Source organism: Podarcis tiliguerta, assembly GCF_965153285.1.
Source record: "Podarcis tiliguerta genome assembly, chromosome: 12".
NCBI classification, from domain to species: domain Eukaryota; kingdom Metazoa; phylum Chordata; class Lepidosauria; order Squamata; family Lacertidae; genus Podarcis; species Podarcis tiliguerta.
The window spans coordinates 1,397,690-1,422,589 of record NC_139545.1 but is presented as its reverse complement, the minus strand read 5'-3'; the positions used below and the strand labels follow the sequence as shown (position 1 = coordinate 1,422,589).

Here is a 24,900-nt window from a genome sequence, read left to right as displayed (position 1 = left end):
GGATCAGATAATTCTCCTTGCCTTCTATAAAAGATTCCAAGTCAGACTTGCTCACTGGTTTAAGCAACTATGAGACTGCTCTTGCTAGTTGTGGGTCATGTTCACCTTGCTGCAGCTGCTTTTGTCTCCATATCCCAGCACCAAGACCTAGAGCTGATAACAATATACAGGATGTGCAGAACCCCCTCAAAAAAGCAAGACTTGTGTAACTTTTGGCTTTGCTCAAAATTTATTAGGTGTTTCACGAAAGCAGGAGCCTGCAAATTTACCAAACTGCCAACTGTATTCTTAGGAAATAGCAGTTTTGCTGAGGGCATTGAACAACTTCATTGGTCTTACCAAAACTTGTTTTGCTTCATTTCATTCCCCCAATTGTCTCTCCCAAGAAAGAACCTCCAAATTTGCCCAAAAATTGTGCTTCAGAGAAAATTCCTTGGTGATTTTATACTCGGGTGGAAACAGTCAATGTGGATCCTATGGATATATTTTTTGTAGGATTTGAGGAAATGATGTTTTCCCTGGGGATTGCCAAAACAATTGCTTGGTGATTTTTCAATTTGTTGCCAGTAAGAATAAACTCAAGGCAAAATATTCTGCTACAAGACTGCACTGCATCAATGTATGTGGTATGACTGTTAAAAGTAGTACGTGTAACCTCATTCTGTTCTCTAATTTAGCATCTTGCTTTTCCAGTGTGCAACCAGTGCTTCACAATGCAACAGCAGGCCATTTGATCAAAAGTTATGCTGTTACATCAAACACAGGCATTTTCTTGCTCTGCTGGTCTCTTGGGAGTGACAGCAAAGCTAATAGCTATATTAACTTTTCTGTAAGTTGAAGCATTTTTATGTGAGCACTCGAGCTTAAAAGAAACAGGTTTCCACTTTATCCTTTTTTCTTCTGAGAGCGAGCTCTGGACACATGACAAAGAGCGAAATGAAGTGCTAAAGTTCTACATGAGAACAGAATTTCTAATGCTCCTGTTCCCTGTGGCTGTCCCCTGCCAATTTCCAGGCCACCTATGTGGGTCCAGTTGTCAGTGGCAACAGTGTCTGTGTCGGAATGAGAACTAAGTTGTGCTCACCCATGTTTAACTGACAGTGTCACGAGATCCTTTGGGACAATCAGCTGACTGATTTATTACAATTCATCTCATGATTTGTGTGGCTCAATGATTTATCTTCATAAACAGCTCATGACAGCCTCTATTAAGCATCAGGATGATGTTACCCAGAGTAAAGGATGAGGCAAGGATAATTTGTTTTCATGATTTACTGACGATGCTCTCATAATTAGTCACCGTGTATGTGACAGGGCATTTAATGTATATGAAGTTCAGCGCTGAATCTCCAAGGATAGCAAAATGAGAGATGAAAGGACAGAGTGTGAGTTCTCTCTCTCTCTCGCCCTTTCTCGCACAAACACACACAAAGCCTGTGGGAAGGGTGAAATGGTGGGAGCAGCCAGCCAAGGTGCACTACTTTGTTCCTGTCCTGAACCCTCTGTGCCCCGTAGGGCACACAGTCCCATGGGCAATGCGAGAAAGTAGTCAGAACTCAAAACAGTCCAATACCGGTCCAAGTCCAATACAACAAGCAAGGTCCCAAGTCAAACCTGCAAGGCCAGGTTCCTGCCTCACAAAAGATCCAGGGTTGGAAAACCTGGGCTGAGTCACAAAGTCACAGGCCAGTGGTGTTCCCAAAGCAGCCAAGCTGTGGTCTGTCAACAGAGAAAGTTGAGCAGGCACAGAGTCGCTGCCCTGCTTTCCTTTTATCCCTTCCAATCTTGATTGATGCATCTCAGTTTGCTCTAGCTGAGTAGTGTCTCTCCACTTGTCCTGAGAGTGGCCACAACCTCCTCCCAGACCTCAAGAGCCCCATGATCCCCACCGGGTCCACTAGCAATCTGGGCTGTGTTCCCTTGCCTGCCTCAGCCTCCTGGAGTGCACTTCCCACTGTTCCCAGCACCTCAGAGCCCACCGTGTCCACAGAGACGGGGGCATCTCTGGTTCTGCTGATGTCCCCCCTCCCCTGGCTCCCCTGAACTGTCAGCTGCCCCTGCAACATCGCCTGATGTCCCATGAGTACCTCCTAAGTCCCCCACCCCCTTCCCCATCTCCAGCTTGTCCCAGTGTGTGCCAGTCATAGCTATCCTTCTTGTCAAGACCCTATTTCCTTTCCTCGGTGTCCTGCCAGTTCATGACAGTGCCCAACTGGCCAATGCATGCAGCAGGTGGGCAGCACAAGCCAATTTTATGTGAATCTCCCTTTAGTGTGTCACAAGCAAACAGAAGTGAACCTGCTTTGCTGTGCTTCTATAAAGAGTCTTTAGAGAAGTTACTCCTATTCATATCTAAGCAAACATGTCTAAGGGTAAGTTTTCTTAACCCACATATGGTGTGAATTGAGCCAGTGGTTCCCACAAAAAGGCTACAATACTTGGCCATCCCTGCTATTTAGATACCTCATGTGCTCCTTCGCAGGCCACAGAAGCTTCATTTTTGCTGATGGATAATATGAGCTAGACGAGTATAATTTTATTTGCCTTTCAGGCCAGTAACTCTCCTGCTGTGGATTGATGGCTAAAATGGAATCCTTTCTAAAGAAATTACATATGAATAAACAGTGAGGCAATTCTTTAGTCTTATTCACTGAATCAGAGCAGAGGTGAAGACACTTACTGCTGCTACTTTTCTTCAGATCTACCAAGTTGCTAATTATACAGCATTAATTGTGTATGCAGTCTTGTTCATCCCACCCTCCAGAGGGTTGCTAAAAAGTGCTGCTAAAATATGCTTCCAGACAAAAGTTGTCTTTAAAGTGTCAGTGCCATTGGGAGTGCCTAAGCATCTGGCAAATACTGTTAAATCTTCCTGCTTAGCTATCCTGAAAATTCACTGTTGGTTCACCTTCCTAAATTTTCATTTATATATATCACCAGAAGAAAATGTTGGCTTAAACCAAGAGGTTGTACAGAGGTGTGTACATACACAGAAACACTTGCATCAATGCTGTAAATTTTTCAAAGAAAAACTAATGAAGATGCATTTCCAGTGTTTAATCACTACGAGTATTATAGAGAATCTGAAGGGAGGATTAAGCCTCTGTTCTCCCCACCAAACAGCAGCCATCCACTATGAGATTGCATCCTTATTTTTCAATTATGAGCTGAGAATGAAGTTTAGAATTAATAAACAAATTTGAATGGAAATATGAGGTTGGAATGTGGTGCCAAGGAACTGTCATTTCAAAAGAAGTTTTAAAATGAAACAAAAAATAAAACAAAATACTACCACCCACCCTAACTTTCAGATGTCTTAAAAGATCTCAGAAATGTCCCCATGACTGTGTTCATTTAAGGTGCCCTCCCTCCATTGCTGATAATGAGGAGGGTGCTTTTTGAGTTGGGGCTTTAAAATGGGGGGGGGGGGCTTGTGCTCCGCAGGTGCTTAGCGCTTTGGCTCAGGACCCCTCCCACTGCCAGACCTTCCCTGGAGATCCCAGTCAGGTGAGTGGTGACTAGAGAAACACCATTTGTAGCTGTAGCTTTTCACTTATAGGTTCTTTGCACCTGCATGTCTTTTACGGATTTGCTGATTTCAATGTTTCTGCTGGTCTTACAGTTTTATGGTTTCAGTTCATCTTAATATTTTTGCTATGATTTTTTGATCCACCCTGAAAGCTTTCTAAAATTTATTTATTTGGGTGTTTTCTTTTTTCTTTTTGTAAATCTACAAAAAAATAAAATAAAAAAAATGAGTGAGAAATGTCCCAATTTTCATCTGAGAAATGTTGGAGGGTGTGCTGCAGACGGTCCATTCTGTTTGGATCTTGTGACCTGGGGGGTAATTTATATTTACAATGGGGGGGGGTATTTTTATCCTGTTTTAATTGTTTGTTCTTAATTTCACTCTCCATCTGGAACATGTTTTAGTTGCATGTTGAGGTTTTAATATGGATATTCTAAGTGACAAATAATAAAAGGAGTTACAGCCGGTTGCCTGTGCCTAAAAGTCTCTCTCTGAGCACTCTTTCAGGCTGCTGGTTTACCTGCTTGACTTCCTGACTTACCTCCAGATTAATAATTCTGATAATGAGTATTCTTTTGCTCGTACTTTAGAGTCAATAAATGGCTCTAAAATCAATTTAGTGAAAAATAGCCTAACACTCATTTACTTCAGTTGCACAGATCATTCCATACTGATTTGATCTCTCAAGATCAACTATAAAGACATTTGAGAAATTAACTGCTGTAATGTTGTTTGAAGAATAATTAGCATATGGTGTCTTTTGCTATTTCTTACAAGATTTTTTGAATTTGCAAAAAAATAAAAATAAAATGGTACTCATTAAACCATTTCTTTCTCCATGTATCTTATAACAGAAACATCTGTTCCTTCTTGTTCAATCAAAGTGACAATCTCAAGAGTCCCAATTTTAAAAGTAATGCCATTTAAAAGAAATTCTAGCAAGACAGAATATGCTTCATTAACATATCTAATTTGCACATGAAAAAGAAGTTTCTGTGACTCGCAAGAGGGTTGTGGTTGCATGCTTTAAATAAGCAAGTTAAGAATTTTCTAAAATAATGCATGAAAGAATAAAGGCAGCAAAATGCAGTTATACAAAATATTAAGTAGAGTCTTCTAAGTCTATATCTGATGCATGTTCTACTTCTTGAGCTGTACCAATTTTAATTTTAATTTCTTTCTGCACACATGACACCAATCAATGGACTTACACAGAGATAATCAGGAGTTTCTGTAAATTTGAAATGGTCAGATTTCCAATTGTGTTGCTTCAGGGTTCTTTGATGAATAAGGAGGAAAGAAGGATCTGAAACAGAATTTCACAATGTCAGTTCCAGAATGTGACAAAGAGAAGGACCTCAGGAGTCCAAAATTTTTCCATGGCTAAAAATAGAGAGCAGCACAGGAACTGAATCAGTTTGCTGGATATATTTATACCCCACATTTCAAAGTTTTATTTCTAGTGCAGTTTACAAAAAAGCACTGTAAACAATAAAATCAGGGATTATTGAAACAGAAGGACTCTTCTGTGGAGATTTGGTGGAATCTTGCAGAAGCGCCTCATGATTGGTTCTGTTTCCTTCTTGCTATTAGCTCCCTGCAGCCCTTTAGTCCAAGTAAGCGTGCCTGCCACATGTTCTAGACAAGAGCATGGATGTCAGGAGCAATTTAGCAGCACAGTTCTTATGACTTTTAGCAAATAAGCCAAGTCATTTGATATACAGTAAGCCTGCAACCTACATGGGGCTTATGTTCTGGGGATCGCGCCTAATGCCAAAATCACAAATAGTCAAAACACATTGGGTTCAGTGGCAGGTGGGTCTGCCCCCTTTCCTCCCCTTTTTTAACTGAAATATGCATCTCAGGTGTCAAAGGCTGGGCTAAAGAGCTGCATCGTCAGCATTTGTTGAAGACTGTATACCAGCCTCCTTTTTCTTTCACTTCAGTGTGAGTCTGTGACAATTTGCTGTGGTCACTCAGCCTGTAGACTTTTGGGTAGTTAGGGACTCTTTAGGATTAAGGGATGTGAGCGTACTAATTAATTAGTTGCTGCCTGCATACTCTGTAACTTGCAGTCTAAAGCACTATGCATTTACTCCTTGTCTTTCTTTTATGTGTCATAAACCAATCTTTTTCTACGTCCTGGTGTGACAAGCGCTTTATTGTATATAAGAGCACAAGGTTTATGCACATTTTAAATGGATGCCTGCCCAACTCCAGGCAAAATGTTCCAGTCCTTTCAGGCGTGTGTGTTGGGTTCAAATGTGCACTGGACATGCATGTGGGTTCAGTCGCAAGCCTTGTAACAATGTGCACTAGGGCTACAGTTCTCTGCACAGTTACTTCTGAGTAAATAGGATTGAGCAGCAAGTTTTGGTCCACATTTTCTCTTCATTCTGGTTACAGCAATTACCTCTAGAGAAGCTTTGTGCTTTGTTAGCAGCAATCTAATGATTTGCTTGTGATTGTCTTTGGGAATGTGATGTTTTTTTAAAAATAAACTATCCACCTGAAATAAATCACACTACTTGGATCAAATAAAAATTTTTGTATGTCCTTGTCTTAATATTCTTCAATAAATAATGTGTGAACCAGTCATGTTTCTAAATCAAAGTTCATTTTGAATGGAGTGAATAAGGTTTATGTTACAGGGACTATCCAAACTTTAGTGAAAGCCAGCATTCATATATTGTAGTCCCAGTCCCAGTGCCCCACTTCCCAGCAAGAGACCCAAGTGAGGTGTAGCAGAACAAACTTAAACAGACAATGATCTGGATTAAAAATGTGCCGGAGATTATGGCCTCCCCAAGACGTCAGTCTACTGAGATGGCCGTCCTAAGGCCACCACTGGAAGCTCTAAGTCTCATCTGCCCCACCCTTGGCTTCCGAACAGAGACTTCAACTGAGACCCTCTAATGGGGTACCCTGAATATGCCACAGGGTGATGCACCACTTCACCCCACGCTTAAAGTCTAGGATTCCACCCAGTGCCTTAACTGCCCAGAGCTGTGATGTTTTGCCCTAACCTTGACCGGGCATGGCAGCAGCCATTGCCTGGCCAGCCAGCAAGGCACTGCCCATTTGGTGGGACCTTTGATTGGCCCATTTGAAGCAGGGTTCTGGCACCGGCTGGGGAATACCCCAATGGCTGACGAACATGTAAGAGCTGTCTGCCGGGACAGTGGCTGAGAGCGAGGGGCTGCAACCCCCGCCCACCTGGAAAGGGTGAGCGTCCATTATTCTCCAATACAGATACATCACTTCTCCAGACATACGCAAGAGAATGTGGGAAATTTTACTGGGTGACAGCTGTCACCATTCATTTGGATATCTTTAAGACATTCAGCTGTCACCTAATTTTGCACACGTTGAATGTTTTCAAATGTTGGCTGATAAATGACTTCTTATACAACTTGTCTGACAATATTCTACAGCTAACCCTATCCCACTGTCCCAGGGGATTCAAGACAGATTAGGAAATGGAAAGATAACCAGACTGAAGCAAGCTGTCTCTTTCTCCCACTTGCAGGGGCCGGACTCAACGACGGGCAGTGGCATGAGGTTCGGGTCTTAGCAAAGGAAAATTTTGCAGTGCTCACCATTGATGGTGATGAAGCCTCTTCCGTTCGAAGTAACAGCCCTCTGAAAGTTTTGACGGGAGAGAAATATCTGTTTGGAGGTAAAGATTTTTACTATATGTTCTAAGAAGCGTGTTTTTGAAAGGGGAATATTTTGCTTTCAAGGTCTTTCCTTGTGAACAATGCAAAACACATCACCATAAATGGTTTTATTCTTAAAATGGTTTTGATTTTACTGTTAGGAAACTCCTGTCAAACAGTGCCCTGCTTAAGGTGTGAGTTAGCAATGCATGCATATCCTTTTGTACAGTTGAGACACACTACCTTAAGTTGCCTTTTCAGAGTAGACTCATCTGAGCTGAATATTCATCAGTTTTGAAATTCACATTGAACAAGGTTGAGCTCTTTTGTATGTAAACTGAACTTGTTTGAAAATCCACTGTCTTTGAGGCCCTTTCAAAAGTGAACAGCTTCCCAGCCTTGGTGCAGTGAAGTGCCCAGGCAAGTCCCAAAGGAGCCCTCTCAGAGCAGTGCTGCAGCATTGGCTCAAGGAATTCAACATTTGCACATTCCAATAGGAACTGACCTATTTGCACCTTCCAGACTAATGTGCAGATCAGAATTTAGTCATCTATCCAATTTCACACTTCCTCCGTTACAGTTCTCTGCTCAAAAAAAGTGTCCAAATATGTTTAGAAATGTGTGTTTTGCGAGAAAATGCATTTTTAAATATGTGTTGTTATGCAGATCTAAACAGATCTAAAAAACTGGTTGTGAAAAAGGGATGAAAAAGTGACATAGACCAGAAATATATTTATTTGTCTTTCCCTACTTAGCCGAAAGATCTATGCAACCAGTGGAGAGTGCAAAACCCCTAAGCAGGTCCTGTCAGGAACTTCCTGGGTAATCCTGTGTGTGCGCGTGTGTGTGTGTGTGCGTGTGCGAGCGCACGCATGCTCCATAAGAACATGAGTGGAAGGATCTACAGCTGTGCCACAAAGATGATATAGGAAACATCCCTGAAAGCTGGGACCTCCAGGCCATGGACAGCCTCACGGAGGGAGGTATCTAGTAGGTCCTGTAGATGAGGGAGATTGGCTTTAGGTCCTTTATTCCTCTAGAGCTTGTATGCTCTGCGAAGTGTGACCAGATCCTAACCGTTCATATTGATTGTTTTAAATGCCTATATTTCTGTTTGGATTTAAAATAAAAAAGGGGGGGGGGACGGGAAATGTTTCCATCCCAGTAGACTGACAGATGACATTGATATAAAGATGCCTCTGCCTGTATCACAAAATAATAATAAAAAAACACACATTTCAAGGTTACTCTCATTTCATTACATTTTGCTTCATTTCATTTCATTATCTCTCATCCATAGAAGTATTAAAAACACATATGGAAATTAGTGTTTAAATAGTCTTACAAAAAGCTAATATACACTTCATTAAGGATAGGCTCAAATACTCTCAATAGGCATGGCTCACTGCTCTGAAAAACATGTCCTCTTCTGGCAATGAGGATAATGAAGAGGCTCCTCCACGGCCGGCGCTTGTCATACATAAATATGGGCCTATTAAGAAGGATCCATGGACAAGCAGAGCCTTTGTTCTCCATTCGCCTGGCCATCCAGGTTCCCCGTCTCCTTCCTGAAGGCAGCCTTTCCCAAAGCACTGTAGACTTCAATAAAGAGTTCTGAGTATCTGCCATTTCCCTTCTGCCCTCTCTCTGGAAGTTAGAGGAGGTTTCTGGAGGCAAAGTGTGTTGCTATTGATGAAGTGCCCATCTGCTCAGAAAGAGCAACCCATGACAAAAAGAAAACAAACTGACGAAATGAATATTTATTAAGGTATAGCCTTTCCCATTTCACAGGGCATACATGTTGGGTATAAAATGTTCTCTATTGAGTTGAAATTAATATTTGCAGATATTTGAAATTTGCCACCCAAGGCTTTAATGTTTTACTTCAAAACTCAGTGCTTTAGACCCTGGCATTTCATGAGGTGTGTACTGTGAAATACAAATATAACTGCGTGTCATATATCAAATCCCACCAAATATTAAATAGCATTGTTTGTCAGCTATGAAATGTTTCATGTTTTCTAACAAATATTGTCAAATGACAGGCAGCTATAAATCGTTGAAATCAAATCTTCCCGTAGGAAGTCAAGCACTTAGGGAATATACCGGCCTAACTGGAGAATAGCCTGCCCCTCTTAATGGGAAGGAGCCCGGGCCGTAGCCTGGCCTGCGGTTTGGGGAGTTGTTCTTCACTCTCACCTGGAGGCATCATGTGGCTTCCCTTGGATTGGGGCGTAGATACTTGCACATGAATGAAAACAGGTAAAGCCAGTAATTTTGTATTGAGCAACCTGAAACCTTAAATGATGTATACAAACCTATGTGTGAAAATGGATGGTTGGAAGTGCTGCAAGCTATGGATAATTTGTTTAATGTGCTTTAATGTTCTATGAAGCATATGAAGTCAGAAGCAGAGGAGAGGCCCAAAACAAAAAGAGCATAGGAGGCTAATAGCTACATTGATAGCCTTTTGAAACTGTTCCAAAGGCTCATTGGATGAAGAGTCAGGGCAAAACTGGGGAAATTGTTTACATTTCTTTTAATTTAGTCTCCCAAAGGTAATTTGACTCATCAAGAATAAACTCATTTGGATTTGCAGTGCATATTTTTAGAAGTCTGGTCACACATGCCATGATTTTTACTCTTTGAAACCTATTCCCAAGAAAGTTGCATAAATGTCACATCTAAAATACTACAAGCTTCCCCCCGGCAGGATTTCAGAAACAAGCCTCTGTGTTTGGAGTGCAGTATTGCAGTGTCTATGTAGCATACATAAAGCAACATCTTTTTGGAAAGTTACCTTTTCAAAAATGCAATGCTCTCACACCACTGTTTGTGAATATTCCTTGTAGATTTTTTGTGTGTGGTGAATTGTGAGTTTCTCTGCCTGCATTAAATGCTTGGGAGCTGATTGAGTCTAACAGTGATCATATGGAATTCTGTTTGAAACCAACAGAAAATACTTAACTCTTTTTTTGTGGGGCTTTTTCCGAGCCAAGGCTTGAGCCTTGGAATCTGTTTTCTGCTTTAGAACTCAGCCGTGGAACATGCAAAGTTTGAGACAGATATGATGCTTTGTTCTGTTCAAGCAGCCCCTCTCAGCCTCTGCTTGTCCATGTCCCGGATGCTTTTTCTTCAGTACTTCAGGGCCATATCCGGATGTGCATCCAAAGCGATAAATAGGAGGGAATCTGCTTCACTGCTTAAGTTCAGCTGGATTTCAGTCTGTATCACTGTCTGTCTCTCTATATAACACAAGCCTGAGCATCTTGATACCCGCAGTACAATTATGACTGGAGGTTCACTGGAAGCTCAATAAACTTTTTTGCTGTTTGCCTGAGAGAGCAAATCTAAGGCAGTTGTGAAATATCTGGCCGGCCACAGCACACAGCTTGAGTGCAGGCTGTTTTCAACTAGCTGGGTCATGAGATGTGCAGGCCAGATGTGTGCATGGCACTTGATGGAATCAGGCAAGCAAGGAAAGCAAACCCCCAGCGGTATATAGCTAAATTTTAATAGTGGGAGAGACAGCAAAGAGGGTAGAATATGAAGTAGCGAGGTAGTCTTAGACAGTGACATAGTGCAGGCATGGGCGGGGGGGGGCATCATCCTGGGCACATTTTTTTCAGGCGGCACACCAAGGCACCCCAACAAAAGGCTCCCTCATTGAGGCTGGAGCCGCAGGGAGAGAAGCTGCGCCTGGGCCAGGACTTTGTAGCTTTGTAGCCGCAGCACCTCCTTCTCCTCATGGCTGGGGAAGGATGTCCATGTGTGCCCCACCCCTCGGCTGGCCAAGAGGGATGGGGAGGGTGGCGGTGCCACCCCATCGCGCCTCTCCTCCGCTGGGCTCTGGTGTGCATCCTAGTGCCACCAGACCACAGATCCACTCCAGGGTCAGGCCTGACCTGGCAGTGGGAGAGGTGGCAGCAGCATCACCATGCCTCTCCTCCGCTGGGCTCTGGGGTGTGAGGGAGCTGTGGAGACACCTTCCTCGTGTTATGGCCCAGTACCACCAGGCTGCCCAGTCCACAGGGGGGGTGCAACACTTCCCCCACCCCAGGCAGCAGCAACTTATGCTACACCACTGGTCTTCAATCTTCAATTTTGTAATACATTAGCTGTACCTTTAAAAATAGGTGGCTGCAAGAGAGTGCCTCTGAAATCATGCAGAGTGCTTTTCTTTTGCTTCCTAGACTAGAAAATCCCCAGGTGTTTTGTTGACTAGGCAGTTAGAATGAAGGAGCCAATGAAGCAGCAGCAGGCCCTGGACCTGCTTCCCATGCCGCCAGCATTGCTGTCAGACTGGATTCGAGGAGAGCATTGCAGGGCAAGAGTGGGGCATCACAGCAGTCTTTAGCCCCAGCCTTTGTTTAAACCCTTGGAATGCCGTGCTCATTCTCTCTTGAGGTGCCTCTGTGACTTCACTCTCTTCAGGACTGAGATTGTATTTTCAATCTTTTAAACTAGTTTTTGCCTATGCTAGACCTGATGGCTGTGAAATGTCCAGTAATTAATATTTGGAAATGGGGGAATTATATATCAGAAGGCATTGTCACGGCCTTTCCAGTTGCGGTGCGCAGAACTGAGCCAGAAGGGAATGCTTTATTCCTATGCCTGTGAGTATATCATGCTGAGTGCTTTCACTGTCTTTGTCTTTTGTTGTGTTCAGGATGCTTTCTTCCCAGAAGATTCAGAGATAGTCTTAAGGGACTTTAAACAAGGAAAAGGGGAAAAGACAATGTGCATACAGTTCTTTGAGTTATGAAAAGATGTGTGCATCTGCACAGATTGTGTATCTGCGTAGTTTGGTAGGACACGTGCAATATATCTTGGTTTAAGTGTCCATTACCTTGGACATCTCTCCCCCCACCCCCCAATACATACATACCTTTAATTCCCTTTCCTTTTTCCAGGAATTGAGCATTTTAAAGAAGCGAGCCTCTCCCCTACAAGGCCTCTTGAGAACTGTGTTGCCTTTTGTTGCTTTGGCAATTATGTGCATAAAACAAAAGAGTTTTGGAGGAAAAATGAGACCATTAAGCACAACAGAAAATGTTTGAACATTTAGATGTGAGAGCTTTTATGTGCCTCCTTATTGTCAGCTTATGCCTCCCCCCCCCCCCCACGCCCAGTGCTCGGGGGAATAAAATGCAGAGAGAACAGTCCGCGAAATGATTCCATCCAGGCCTGCATTTCATTCTTCTCCCGTTTTGATTTTCAAATTAAAAAATAGTGAAAGATCTAAATTGCGAGAATCGTCCTTGTTCACTGTCAGCCTGCTCCTTCTCTGGCAGTGTCTCCTACACTTTCACTACTGCCGTTTATTAAGTAGCCCAAGCAGCCAGGTGGGGATCATCGAGGGAAGCAGATGCTGCAGCCAGTTCTTGCAGAGCGATTCAGATCTAGGGCTTCACTGAGGACAACCGGAAGCAGCCGAGAGGACAACCTACCAAATTTGAACTTTAAAAAACAAAGCTCAGACTGAAACACAGGTATCCTTTGGAATTTGCACAGCTACAAATTTTACAATGCCAAGTAATGTGTACAAAAATGGACATAAAATGTATGAGTGAAAATAACATGCAAAAATGCATTATTTTAGGGGGGAAATACTTTTCCAAAATGTGAAAATTAGGCAAAAGTGAATACTAAATGTGTTTATTAGGAGAAATTTGCACCAAAATGCTAATTTTCATTTGGACATTTAAAAAAAGCAAATTCCTGCAGAAGTCTGGAGAATGGAATTTAAGATGGCGGAATGTGAAATCAAGTGAGCTGCAATTGACAGATTCATCCATTCCTAGCTGAGAGGGCAATCTCTGCATCCTGTACCGGTCCCATCCAATTGGGAATAGCTTGCTATAGGGGTTCCCAATCTGCCCCCACCCCCTGGCGCCAGACCACCTGAAAATCACTTAGTGTCTTCGTAGGCCACTTATCTTTTCTTGGCATGTTGTCACCATTGCAATGTGCTGGGCTAGATGCTATATGATTTTAAAGTGGGTTTTTTATTGCTTCTCACATTTATTGTGTATTGTATTTTATTGTGTTACAATTTTAATTCCATAGAATTGGGGGCAATATATTTTACAGCTTACAGTTAGAAAATGGTACAATGGACTGCTTTGAAAATGGCAATGTCAGAGGCAAGTCTGAGGATAGTCTGTTGATTTTGGGATAGAAGGATAAGACGTGGCTTAGATTGAACACATCGGAAAAGGGAGAGAGGGAAAGAGGGGGAGAAATAGCACAGATGCCATTTGTTTGTTTGTTTGTTTGTTTAGCCATAAAATTTATATGCTGCTTGATTGTAAAAAACAACCACCACAAATTGCTTTACAAAAAGATAAAACATAAAAATTGAGAAAAGTTTATAACCATACTTAAAACATACAAAAGTTAAGATACTAAAACAGATTAAAATTAGCCTTAACTTTCTAAGCATCTGCGTAGGTTTATCTGAACAAGAATGTTTTAGCAGGTGCCGAAAGAGTCCAGTGTCGGTGCCTGTTTGACCTCAAGAGGCAGGGAGTTCCAAAGTGCAGTGCTGGCATGCTAAATGGTCGGCTTCTTACAAATTCCTGCGCTATTCCCTGCGGTCATTCCTCTGGTCGCTGCAGTGGAAGCAGGACCTGTCTGTCTCCAGGCCCAGGAGGGCACGGCTGATGTTGCCAGCCTGCATGTCACGTTTGCAGTTATTTTGTATGAACTACTGGAATAGTCACTCATAAAATGACCAGCTGGAAACAGTTTGGGGCCAGAAGATGCCTGACGGAGCAAGCCCTGCTTCTGATCTCTTCCACTGAGACAACCTCCTGGAATGATTACTGCTAGGTGACAGGTGAGGCAAATGCCAAGTTTACCTGAGAAGAGAGTTGTTGGCATAGAATCCTTTCATAGAATTGTAGAGTTGGACGAGACCCTGAGGGTCTTTTCATCTTCACTGAAGTGCCAACATGCTGGGACATTAAGGGCCATGTCGACTTCAACAGATGCATTATTTGGGTAGTGCTTCTATGGCGTGGCTTGGTCAGTTGCGGCTTTGCAACTGCCTTGGAGCAGGATGGCTGCCGGGGGCAGAGTGGGGAACCTAAGTCTAGGATTTCCCCGTTCCCTGCTGTAAGCGCAGTTGCTCTCATATCCCGCTTGGCTTCCCACAGACGTTTGGTTGGCCACTCTGCAAACAAAAGCTGGACTAGATGGGCCTTTCATCTGATCCAGAATGGCTCTTATGATGTTATTATGCTCTGGGATGTATGAAGTGCAGCTGCCTCATGAAAAACCTTGTAGCAGAAGGGCAATCTCACAATGGATTTCCAGATGGTCAGAAAAAAAAATGTTTAATAGTATGGCAGCTACTCTCCGTAAAAGCTACAGGCCTTTGCTGTGAGTCACAGTCACAGAATTATAGAGTTGGAAGGGACCACAAAGTGTGAAGGCAGTTAAGACTCAACTGGGGAGACCTCAAGATAGCTCTGGAATGGCCTATTGCCTAGGATATGTACCTGCAAAGGAGATTGCGGGTGCTCTTGCAGTCTAAAGGGCAGCAGTCATTCACACAAGAGTCATAGAATTATAGAATTGTAGAAGGGATCCTGAGAGTCATCCAGTCCAACCTTCTGCAGGGAATCTCCAAGGTATAAAGGAGTGAGGAGAAAATCTTCAGAACACACAGGGGACAAAGGAAGGAAGGAAGGAAGGAAGGAAGGAAGGAAGGAAGGAAGGAAGGAAGGAAGGAAGGAAGGCTGTGCATGTGTGTTCTGCAAAGTTGCTCTGGGCTTGTGGCAGAGGAAGGACTGTGTTTCCATTTCCTTTAAGAGTTGAGGTTTATGTTTGTCATTGAAGGAAGGCTCTCCTGCCTCTTTCCCCAAAGCAACCTAGGAAGCTGCCCGTCTCGTGGGTCAGACTATTGTTCTTTGTAGCTCAGTATTGTTGGCTTTTTCGCAGTATAGTAGCACAGAGAGCTTGCTGGGGAGAGCTTGCATTAAAAAAAGAAGGGACTCAAAAATAACTTAAACTAGGTTTTAATAAGAAAAACAAAAACCTCCTTAAACACTAGACACATCTACGAACAAACATGACCCAACCACCAACCCATCCCCCAGGGTAAATGGCAGAGCTAGGTGCTGCTCCTTATATACTACAGCCAATTCCCAACACAGCTTAATCAATGCAACTCAGCAGCACCTGCTATGTTTCACAGCTGTAAAGCTGGATCTCGTTAGTTTGCTCTGGCCCTTGCTCCGGCCCCTTAAAGGTATACACATTGGGTGAAACCATGATGAACATTTACATTTAAAGAAACAGTTCAACAAGTATTGTCTACACTGACTGGCAGTGCCCCCCAGGATTTCAGACAGAAGCCCCTCCCGAATCTACCAGGAGATGTTGGGGACTGAACTGGGAGCTTCTGAATGGAAAGCCTGTCTCTGCCCCTGAGCCAGGACTCTGCTCCAAACATTCCAGGACTCAGAAAAAGTGGGGAGAGGGTTAAGGCTCCCCAAACACACTCCCAGGCAACAGTTTGTCAAGAATATTACCTGAGGCCAGTTATGGGGGGGGGGGAGTTACCAAGCCGTAGAGAAATATGCACCTAGACGCACCTCTTGTGAGCAGTTGCATGGGTCCCTTTGAGAGACATGCCTGGCCAGCCATTCCTGCAAAGAAGTGTTTCAAGCAGGTATTTTGCAAGGCTCTGCTAATCAATACCGGAGGTCTGGAGTAGAGGAATGAAAACCCCAGTGAGACAAAATATATGAGAAATTCAGATACATTTCTTTCATGCAGACACTTCTGCTTGTAAATTGTTGACAATTTCTGGCAAAAAATTCTGACCCAAAATGCTGCTTATTTCTGACAAAAGCCCCAAGGAGGTATAGCATTGTTGAACTCATAGAGAGGGAAAGGATTCAATAAAAAGTTAGACGCTAGAAACATTCAATATTCAACAAGAGATTAACAAAGTAGTCATTGAAGCATTCTGCACAGACCACCCAAATAGATGAGGACACAATCTATCTGTGCTGCCTATATCTACAGGGCTTACTAGAGCCCCCTGGCCCTGTGGGGCTGGAGATTCCATGGAAAGGAGTCTGAGGGGCACAGCACCTATTTGCACCAGGTGAGAGTGAGCTCTGCACCTCCCTCTGCAGCCAGAGACACATGCAAGCTGCCTGTTCCCTGGGGAGGGACCAATGTAAGTCATATGCTGGCTCCTTGGAACACAGGCAGCTGCAAAACAGAACATGTATTTATTTAATGCTACTTTTTCACTTCATAAGTATTCCTGCAATCAGTTCTTTGAAGTGGTATCGGCTCCTCCTCCTTTTTAAAAAGTCGTGTTTGGGCCTTATCTCATTTCAAACTTCCTCGCAGCTAACAGTTCTTGCTCCAGCAAATGGATAGTGAGTGAAATTTAAGCTCTCGTGGGATTGTCTATGATTTCTTTTGTGATAATGTAAACTAAATTGAAGCTGGAGCTAACAAAGGTTGGCAAAAAGGCTGCTGGGAATAGCCTTGTTTCATGTTCCTTGCCTTGTAAGCAGAGGGAAGCATAGGTCAGCTTTGCAGGCTCTGCTTTCTTCAAAGAGGCAACAATGGACTTCGTTTGCAAATATGAAGACTTGTGGCATATTTGTAACTCTCTACTTATAGCTGCACAGGTTGAGCAGGTTATAGGGAGCACAGCCCAGAGTTGGTCTCACAGCTCTTGCCCCTTCCCACCTCCATCCCATAATCCAACCAGCTCTTAGCACAGGGGATGCTGAAGGGTTTTCTCAAAGCTTCAGAAGTTCAATTTACAGTTTATATGTTGAAGGAAAGTACCCTCAAAAGGCAGGTAGCCCTGAGTCTGAATGGCAAAATAAAACCTATGGAGCCCTGCCAACCTCTGGCACAAGGTTGGAACACCTAGCTGGCCAGGTTCTCTTGATGGTTGCTTGGGGGCCACCATGATGTGTGAAGTGGCCCACAGTGCTTTAAGGAGAATGAGAGAGGTACACACTCTGAATGAGAGAGGTACACACTCAGTTTCCCCGCTAAACCAGTAGAATTTACATTCCACTAATCATTGACTTATCACTGAAAATATTTTTCTTCCTCCCCAAGACACTGGTAGGTGAGCCAGTTATTTAAACCAATAAAGACTGCCTGAGTTTGGAGAAATCTTGTAGAAACTTTAGGGATGATAATGCCTTCACGGAAGCAAGATGTACCCCCTTGCTCTCGTTGAGGTCCATTAAACTGCAGGGGGAAGAGAAATACTTTTTTTAAAAAAGCATCAAAAAATGTCTTCCAGTGCTACCAAAAGAGATTAATTATGTTATTTTGATAGCAATTTGTCACCCTGTTTTTTTGTTAACAAGGAGTCATTTTGTCTATCCTGCCTAATTGTTACTTAAGGAGCAGTTTTCATCACTGATTTTTTTCCCGAAGAAACCAGAGTAGTGCCCCAATTAAATTTGTAATTGGTGTTTCCTGCAGCTACCCTATAAACAACCTATAGGTACTTGTTTGTGTCTGGGACTGAAAGCCAATTAAATCCTAGTGTGCTTAAAGTCCCAGTTCGCTCCTAGCCCCTGGCAAGGCACACAGTAAATCCCATTATGTGTAAGCAGTAATCTAGGGCTGCTACAGAAACATTGATTAAAATTTCTTCAATAAATCATGATGTCACTTTTAGTGCAGTTTCCCTTTAAAGAGGACATTATCTAGTTTTCTAGTCAGTGGATTAAAGCTGATCTGCCAGCTGGAATTGAACTACATGGCAAAAAATTGAATATTTAAAATCCTGTATTTCTATTATTATCTGTGAAGTATTTAGCTTTCCTGGCTTCTGCTGCGTGTTTGGAAATGCAAATTGTCATTAAATATTTTTCCTCAAATGGGCTGCTAATGGCAAATTGGTTTATGACCATTGTTAGAGCATATACTGTCAATTATGAGGCATAAAACATCCCTCAAATTACCATGTCAGTGGGAGGGTTTCACTTGAGATGGAAAATACTTTGTGACTGTGTTGCTAAATATTTAATGCCAATTATCTGGTTTGGGTGGGGCTAAGCTAGGAGTATTGGGAATGTTCAGCGCTGTCTCTGCTAAAAGAGGCAGTTATGGCCGGAAGGAGATCTAGGAGAACTCTTGGCAAACAGGATATTCACAACCCTGTGCTTGACTTCAACCTGCGAAAGCACATTGGAGGAGAGAAGGGTCATGTGGGAGAACCAGGCTCAGCCCTTTCCCAATTTCCCAGTTTCCTCTTCCTGCTTTTCTCTGCTTCCCTGGGACACGCATTTCCAGAGCCGGACTGGGAAGCAGGGCTTGGAGAAGAAAAGCAGCAGATGCACATATGGGATGATTGAGCTCTCCTTCCCACTTTCCCTTTCAATGCCCCTTGCTCCTACTTTGCACAGAATCATAGGAGTGTAGAAGGGACCCTGATCCAGTCCAACCCCCTGCAATGCAGGAACCACAGCTAAAGAAGCCCTGGCAGCTCCAACCTCTGCATGAAAACCTCCAAGGAAGGAGAGTCCCCCGCCTTCCAGTGGGGCCCTTCCACTGGCGCTGCCCATTCAGTCTCTCACCCCAGCCGCCCCCCCCCCATGACCCAGCCAAGGTAGGCAGTGCACAGTAGTACAACTTGAGCTCTCAAATCTAGACTTGCATTTAAAGGAAGATAAATTTATTCGTTTGTAAGCACCAGTCCCTTCATGAATAATTCCAGCTGCTTCCTAAAACTGAAGCAAACATTAATATTACAAATGCCTGGACTCCATAGTGCAGCTGCCAGTTTGCTTACATCCATTTTTCCCACTGATTGCCATTCTGTCAGTCTCAATCTATTGTTGTGTTTTCTCCTGCTTCCCAGTGTTCGCTCTTGTTTGCGTGTGTGTACTGAAACTCAGGTTTTGACCAGGGAATTGAACAAAACCTGCCTGAACTAGAACAGAGAAATGAAGCAAGCCTTTGTTTTTTTCTTAAAGCCAAGGATAAATTGTGCCAGCAATTCAGGCTGCAGAGACTAAAAATCACACCAGAAAAGGACCAGATCTTAGAGGAAGCTGGTGAGCAGGTCTAGCATAGGGATGGTTTTTGCATGAAATGACCTGATCTTGCAGCTCTTGGACTAACATGTGAATCAAAACCCCTCTTTCTGTCCAATTTCACGCTTCCCAGATGTTGCTGCATAGTTCTCAGCACTTTAAACTTATCAAAATGAGAGAAGATTTACATTTAAATATGTATTAAAATACTAGTTTAATCGGTAAGAGGTGTTTTTTTTAACAGAATAACGTGGAACCAAAATGGAACTGAATGATGAGTAATATAAAGGAAAGTAACACAGGCATGAAGTAGACACATGTTGCACATCCCTAATCTAGGGCTAAGAAGGCAGGTAAACGCAGGCTAGAGAACAGGCACTAAAACGGAGGCCTGGAGGCTTGGGAGGTACCTGGAGAACTTGCAGGCAAGATGGGAATTTGCTCAGACCAAGTCCCAGGCCTCATCTGGAAGCATTTATTGCCAGGCCAGGGGGAACCAGTAGGCTGCTGGTAGAGAGGGAGGGAGCTATGCTGGAACCTGGGAGGACCAGCTGCAAAGTTTGCCACAAGGGGCAGCAAAGCACAAATTGAAAGACCCTCCCTTCTCATTAGTCCTGAGTCCTGGAACAGTTGAACCCGTGTGGACCAGAACAGCAACAGCAAAAAGGCAAGCTAAAACATAGAGTCCCTGTCATACTCTGGAGAAGTGTCTGGCCCCAGCTTTTCTTTTATGCTCTTCCTGCATGTGCTGAGGGGAGGGCTCCCATGTGGGAGCATTCAAGCACACAATCTCTACCCACATTGCGAAGCAGTGCACTGTAGAAAATGCTTTGCTTCTGATGGTGCCCACTGGTCCTCCACTATACAAAAGCAGGATGGCAAAGTATGACCAAAGGAGGAGAACTCTGGGAACTGGCGATTTTTGAGAGCGCCACATGGTGAAGAGAAAGAGAAACGCAAGCTGTGCAGCAAGGATGGGGAATTGCAGTTAGATGCAGCGCAACCCTGCGCAAGCAGCTGTGCTCGGAAGCTGCTCCATGGGACGCCCAGGAAAGAGAGTAAGTGATGGCAGTCTTGGAAATTTGATTTCTTAGATTGCAAGTAGTAATCACTATTATTTTAATATATGTGATGACGAACTTTCAGGCTAACATTAAACCAAGATGGGCTTTTTAATGTGCATTTTGTTAATTTTAGTACATACTTGTTAACCAATAAAATTAGTTGTTGAATGTGTAAGAGGCTCATAAAAATCCATACTTTTTAATTGGAAGGATTTTACAGAAGCTTTAACATTTTGAGGACTTTGTTACAGGGGTGAGTATCTGGAGGATAAAGCCAAGACAGAAGTGTACACAGGATGTTTTGTCAATAATCTAAAGGAAGAGATCTGAACGTGCTACAGAAAAAGTTTTTAAAAATGTATTCCCCCCCCCACTTTAATAATATATACGAGCCTCAAAGACCTGGTTTAATGAACATCTACAATGCATTTAGGATTCATGAAAAAGGCGACATTAAATAAGTTCAGAGTTTCATTATTATTTGATCATCTTCTGCCACCAAGGAAAAGCTGATGTATTTACACGAGTGCCTTTTCAGATGCAGTGATAATGAAAGTGTGTGAAAAAATGACTGTGAAGTAATACCTCTACATGTTAATATATCATGTACCAGAAGTTAATTTTGAAGGGATTCTTGGAAGATTTGTATTAATAAAGAGGATATTAATGGGTAAAATGGGCTCTGCAAATACGCAGAGTGCACTGATCTTTGTTGTGTTAATTGACAATAAGGCTCGGATAATCAAAGCCATCTATCATTTCAGTGGGGCTTATCGTATCAGAGGTTATTGAGAAAGGTATAAATAAATATAGATAAAAACATGTTTTTTTAATAGTTGAAGGGTTTGGCAGGTGCATAGTGGCATACAATCTTTGAACCTAAAGATTTATGTTAAGTACATTTGTCTTCATTTAAGGGCTGGGTATTGTTGCCAAACCAGCACATGTCTCTGTTCACACAGTGCACTAGCTCACTTGGCTGCAAGTGGAACCACCAAGAAGGGATCTTTATGTTGAGATCTTTAATCCAGAGTCACTGCACACCATGGGAGAAATTGCACAATATTTTATGTTAATTAATAGGGGGAGGGGAATTAGCAAGAATCAATTATTTCCAGCTTGGGTTCAGATATAAAAAATACTTAATTATCTGTAGTGCCAAAATTGTGTTTGGGTACAAAATGGATGACGAGTTTATACTGAATTGTGCAGCCAAGATAGCAAGAGTGGCTGTGATCCTAACTAATCCCATTTACCTGGGAGTAAGATGAAACAGTACACAGCAGAATGAAAAATACATGATGAAAGCATGGGTGAATATCAAAATGGATTAAGGCATGTTCATACATCCCTAATAGCTACATCATCCAGAAGAATTTCTTGGACCCCTCCAAGAGACCCCCCCCCCATATTACTCCTTTTATGTGAGGTGCTTTCCTCTTTTATTCTAGGCAGATTTGGAGTGCTCTATTTGCACAATTCAGACTGATTTGCTGGCTTATTGACAGGTGGTTCTGCCTGGCATAAAGGATTTACAAATATGCTGTTTGGTGGGCATCAGGTAGCAATCCGGTTTCAGTACCTGCAAACATTTCTTCATTGTGTTCCATCTTTGAATTCAAAACATATCAAAGCTTGTGTGGTTTGCAGATCACAAGAAACACAATTTCCAGCATTTTCCTAATTAAACTTCATATAGATACGATTCACTGGGTAATGCAAAATTGTAAGAATGTTTTAAATAAACTAGAAGAAAAGTGAAATAAAAAACCTTTCTGAACATTAACAACCAATAGTCTCTTTTCAAGCTGCTGCAATCATGCAAATTGTATATGCGACCCCCACCTGGAGATATCTGTTCATACAACAGCTTCTGATACAGCTGCCAGCTCACCAGCCACCTCCTCATCACATGATCCCAGTGATAACCCAAGAGGGAGGGCGGGAGGTTTCCAGCTGTATGAACTTGTAATTTCTCTTTGTAACCATTTCACATGAGCAATCCATGGGATTGCTGCAATTTACCATGCAGAAAAATGCAAATTCCCATTCCCATCTTCTCACGTTGTATGTGAGTCTCTGGAACCATTGGAATCCAGCGGATTCTCACACAAGATGTCTTGCCTGGGTGGGAGGAGACCACTCTGCCTCTCTTCCCTATGCCAGCACTGTGTTTTGACTTTTAAGAAACACCAGGAACTTGCACACAATGAGCATACAGTGGTACCTCGGGCTACATACGCTTCAGGTTACAGACTCCGCTAACCCAGAAATATTACATCGGGTTAAGAACTTTGCTTCAGGATGAGAACAGAAGTTGTGCTCTGGCGGCGTGGTGGCAGCAGGAGGCCCCATTAGCTAAAGTGGTGCTTCAGGTTAAGAACAGTTTCAGGTTAAGAACGGACCTCCGGAACGAATTAAGTTCTTAACCCGAGGTACCACTATAATGTGAGAAAGGGCCCCTAATCCTAGATCCATTTCAGTCCGGTTTTCGTCCTGGTTTTGGGACGGAGACGGCTCTGGTTGCCCTAACAGATGATCTCCGTAGACAACTGGATCGAGGCGGGTCAGGACTGCTGATCCTTTTAGATTTGTCAGCAGCCTTTGACATGGTCGATCATGATCTTCTGGACCACCGCCTCGCAGATGTGGGGATACAGGGCATAGCCTGTAACTGGCTGTGCTCTTTTATCTCTGGTCGGGGACAGAGGGTGGCACTAGGGAGGGAAATGTCATCACGCCACTCCTTGGTGTGTGGAGTGCCGCAGGGCGCAATTCTCTCCCCGATGCTTTTTAACATCTTTATGTGCCCCCTTGCCCAGATTATCCGGAACTTTGGGCTGGGCTGTCACCAATATGCTGATGACACTCAGCTCTATCTGCTGATGGATGGCCACACCGACTCGGCCCCGAACACACTGACCAGATGCTTGGAAGCTGTGGCTGGATGGTTTCGTGGGAGCTGATTGAAACTAAAGCCTTCGAAGACAAAGGTCCTATGGCTGGGTCGGGATGGCATGGGGATGAGGGACCAACTCCCTTCTCTTGCGGGGGCCCAATTAGTGCCATTGCCTTCTGTTAAGAGTTTGGGTGTAATCCTTGACGCCTCCCTTTCCATGGAGGCGCAAGTTACAGCAACAGCCAAGGCGACATTTTTCCACCTTCGCCGCATCAAGCAGTTGGTCCCTTACCTTTCCCGCCCCGACCTGGCCACAGTGATCCATGTGACGGTCATCTCCAGGCTTGACTACTGTAATTCGCTCTACGCAGGGCTGCCCTTGAAGCTGTCCCAGAAACTCCAGCGGGTGCAGAATGCTGCAGCGAGGCTCCTCACGGGGTCTCTGCCATGGGAGCATATTCACCCAGTGCTTTTCAAGCTGCACTGGCTCCCGTCAGATTTAAGGTGCTGCTTTTGACTTTTAAAGCCCTTCGCGGCCTAGGACCCTCGTACCTACGGGACCGCCTCTCCTGGTATGCCCCACGGAGAGCCTCAAGGTCCATAAATAGCAACACCCTAGTGGTCTTAAGGAAGTTAGATTGGCTTCAACCAGAGGCAGGGCCTTTTCAACTCTGGCTCCAGCCTGGTGGAACGCTCTGCCTCATGAGACCAGGGCCCTGCAGGATCTGATTTCTTTCCGCAGGGCCTGTAAGACAGAGTTGTTCCGCCTGGCCTTTGGCTTGGAGCCAATTTGATTCCCTCCCTCCCTCTCTTTTTTCTTTTCCTTCTCCTCCTGCGATGAGGCTACATTTTAATATTTTAATGTTCCATTATTTTAATGTTGTATTTTACTTTTGTTTTTAAGTTGTAATCATTCATCTTGTTTTTATTATTGCTTGTAAGCCGCTCTGAGCCCGGCCTTGGCTGGGGAGGGTGGGGTATAAATAAAAAAATATTATTATTATTATTATTATTATTATTATTATCATTACTGATTTGAATTTTTCTTTAATAAGTGCTTTGGTTTAGTCAAACTGTGGATCACCATGGCCATGGGATCATAGGAGAATTGTTGCAACTTTCTATTTAGCAATATCTATATCTCCCCCCCCCCAAAAAAAACCCATTATCTTCCACAAAATGTTGCATGTTCTGCATAGCAATGGCTACATTTTCTATAAAATGTTGCATCCCACAGTGTGATTTTATTTTTAATGTTTTATCACTGCCATGTGATTTATTAGGTCAAGAACGTGTAGGTTAAAGCCACCACTCTGTGCAGGTGTAAAGTACTGTTGGAATCGACTGGACTGAGAGCACGTATTATGGTTGCCATTTGGATGCCACAAAATTAGCAGGGCTCACTTATAGACTGTGTGAGTCTTTCTGTCTCCCCCAAGATAGAAAGGGAAGCATTGAATGAACAGGGAGCCATGGGGACTCACAGCGTGTTGACCCCACTCAGAACTGGCCCCAGGCAGAAAAGCAAAGTGCTTTCTTTTAATGGCATCCCAACATCAGCTGCTAGAGGTGGCCCATCTCACCTGGTCTACTGGTGGGGCCAGCCTGGTACGTTCCATACGGTGAGCGCCTCTACTCATGTTTATGGCTGAGAACCAGGGCCGCTGACTACAAAGAGACCATTTGGGGTGGCATCGGTGGGACAACA

The 24,900-nt window shown here is 43.5% G+C and overlaps 1 protein-coding gene across 1 annotated transcript in view; it reads left to right on the top strand.

Moving 5' to 3' along the window:
- Positions 1-24,900, top strand: part of CNTNAP2 (contactin associated protein 2) — a 965,530-nt gene that overhangs the window by 567,420 nt on the left and 373,210 nt on the right. Inside the window, exon 9 of the mRNA XM_083407007.1 lies at positions 7,059-7,208. Coding sequence (XP_083263133.1) covers positions 7,059-7,208 — 150 coding nt within the window. The remainder of the gene's footprint in view (positions 1-7,058; positions 7,209-24,900) is intronic.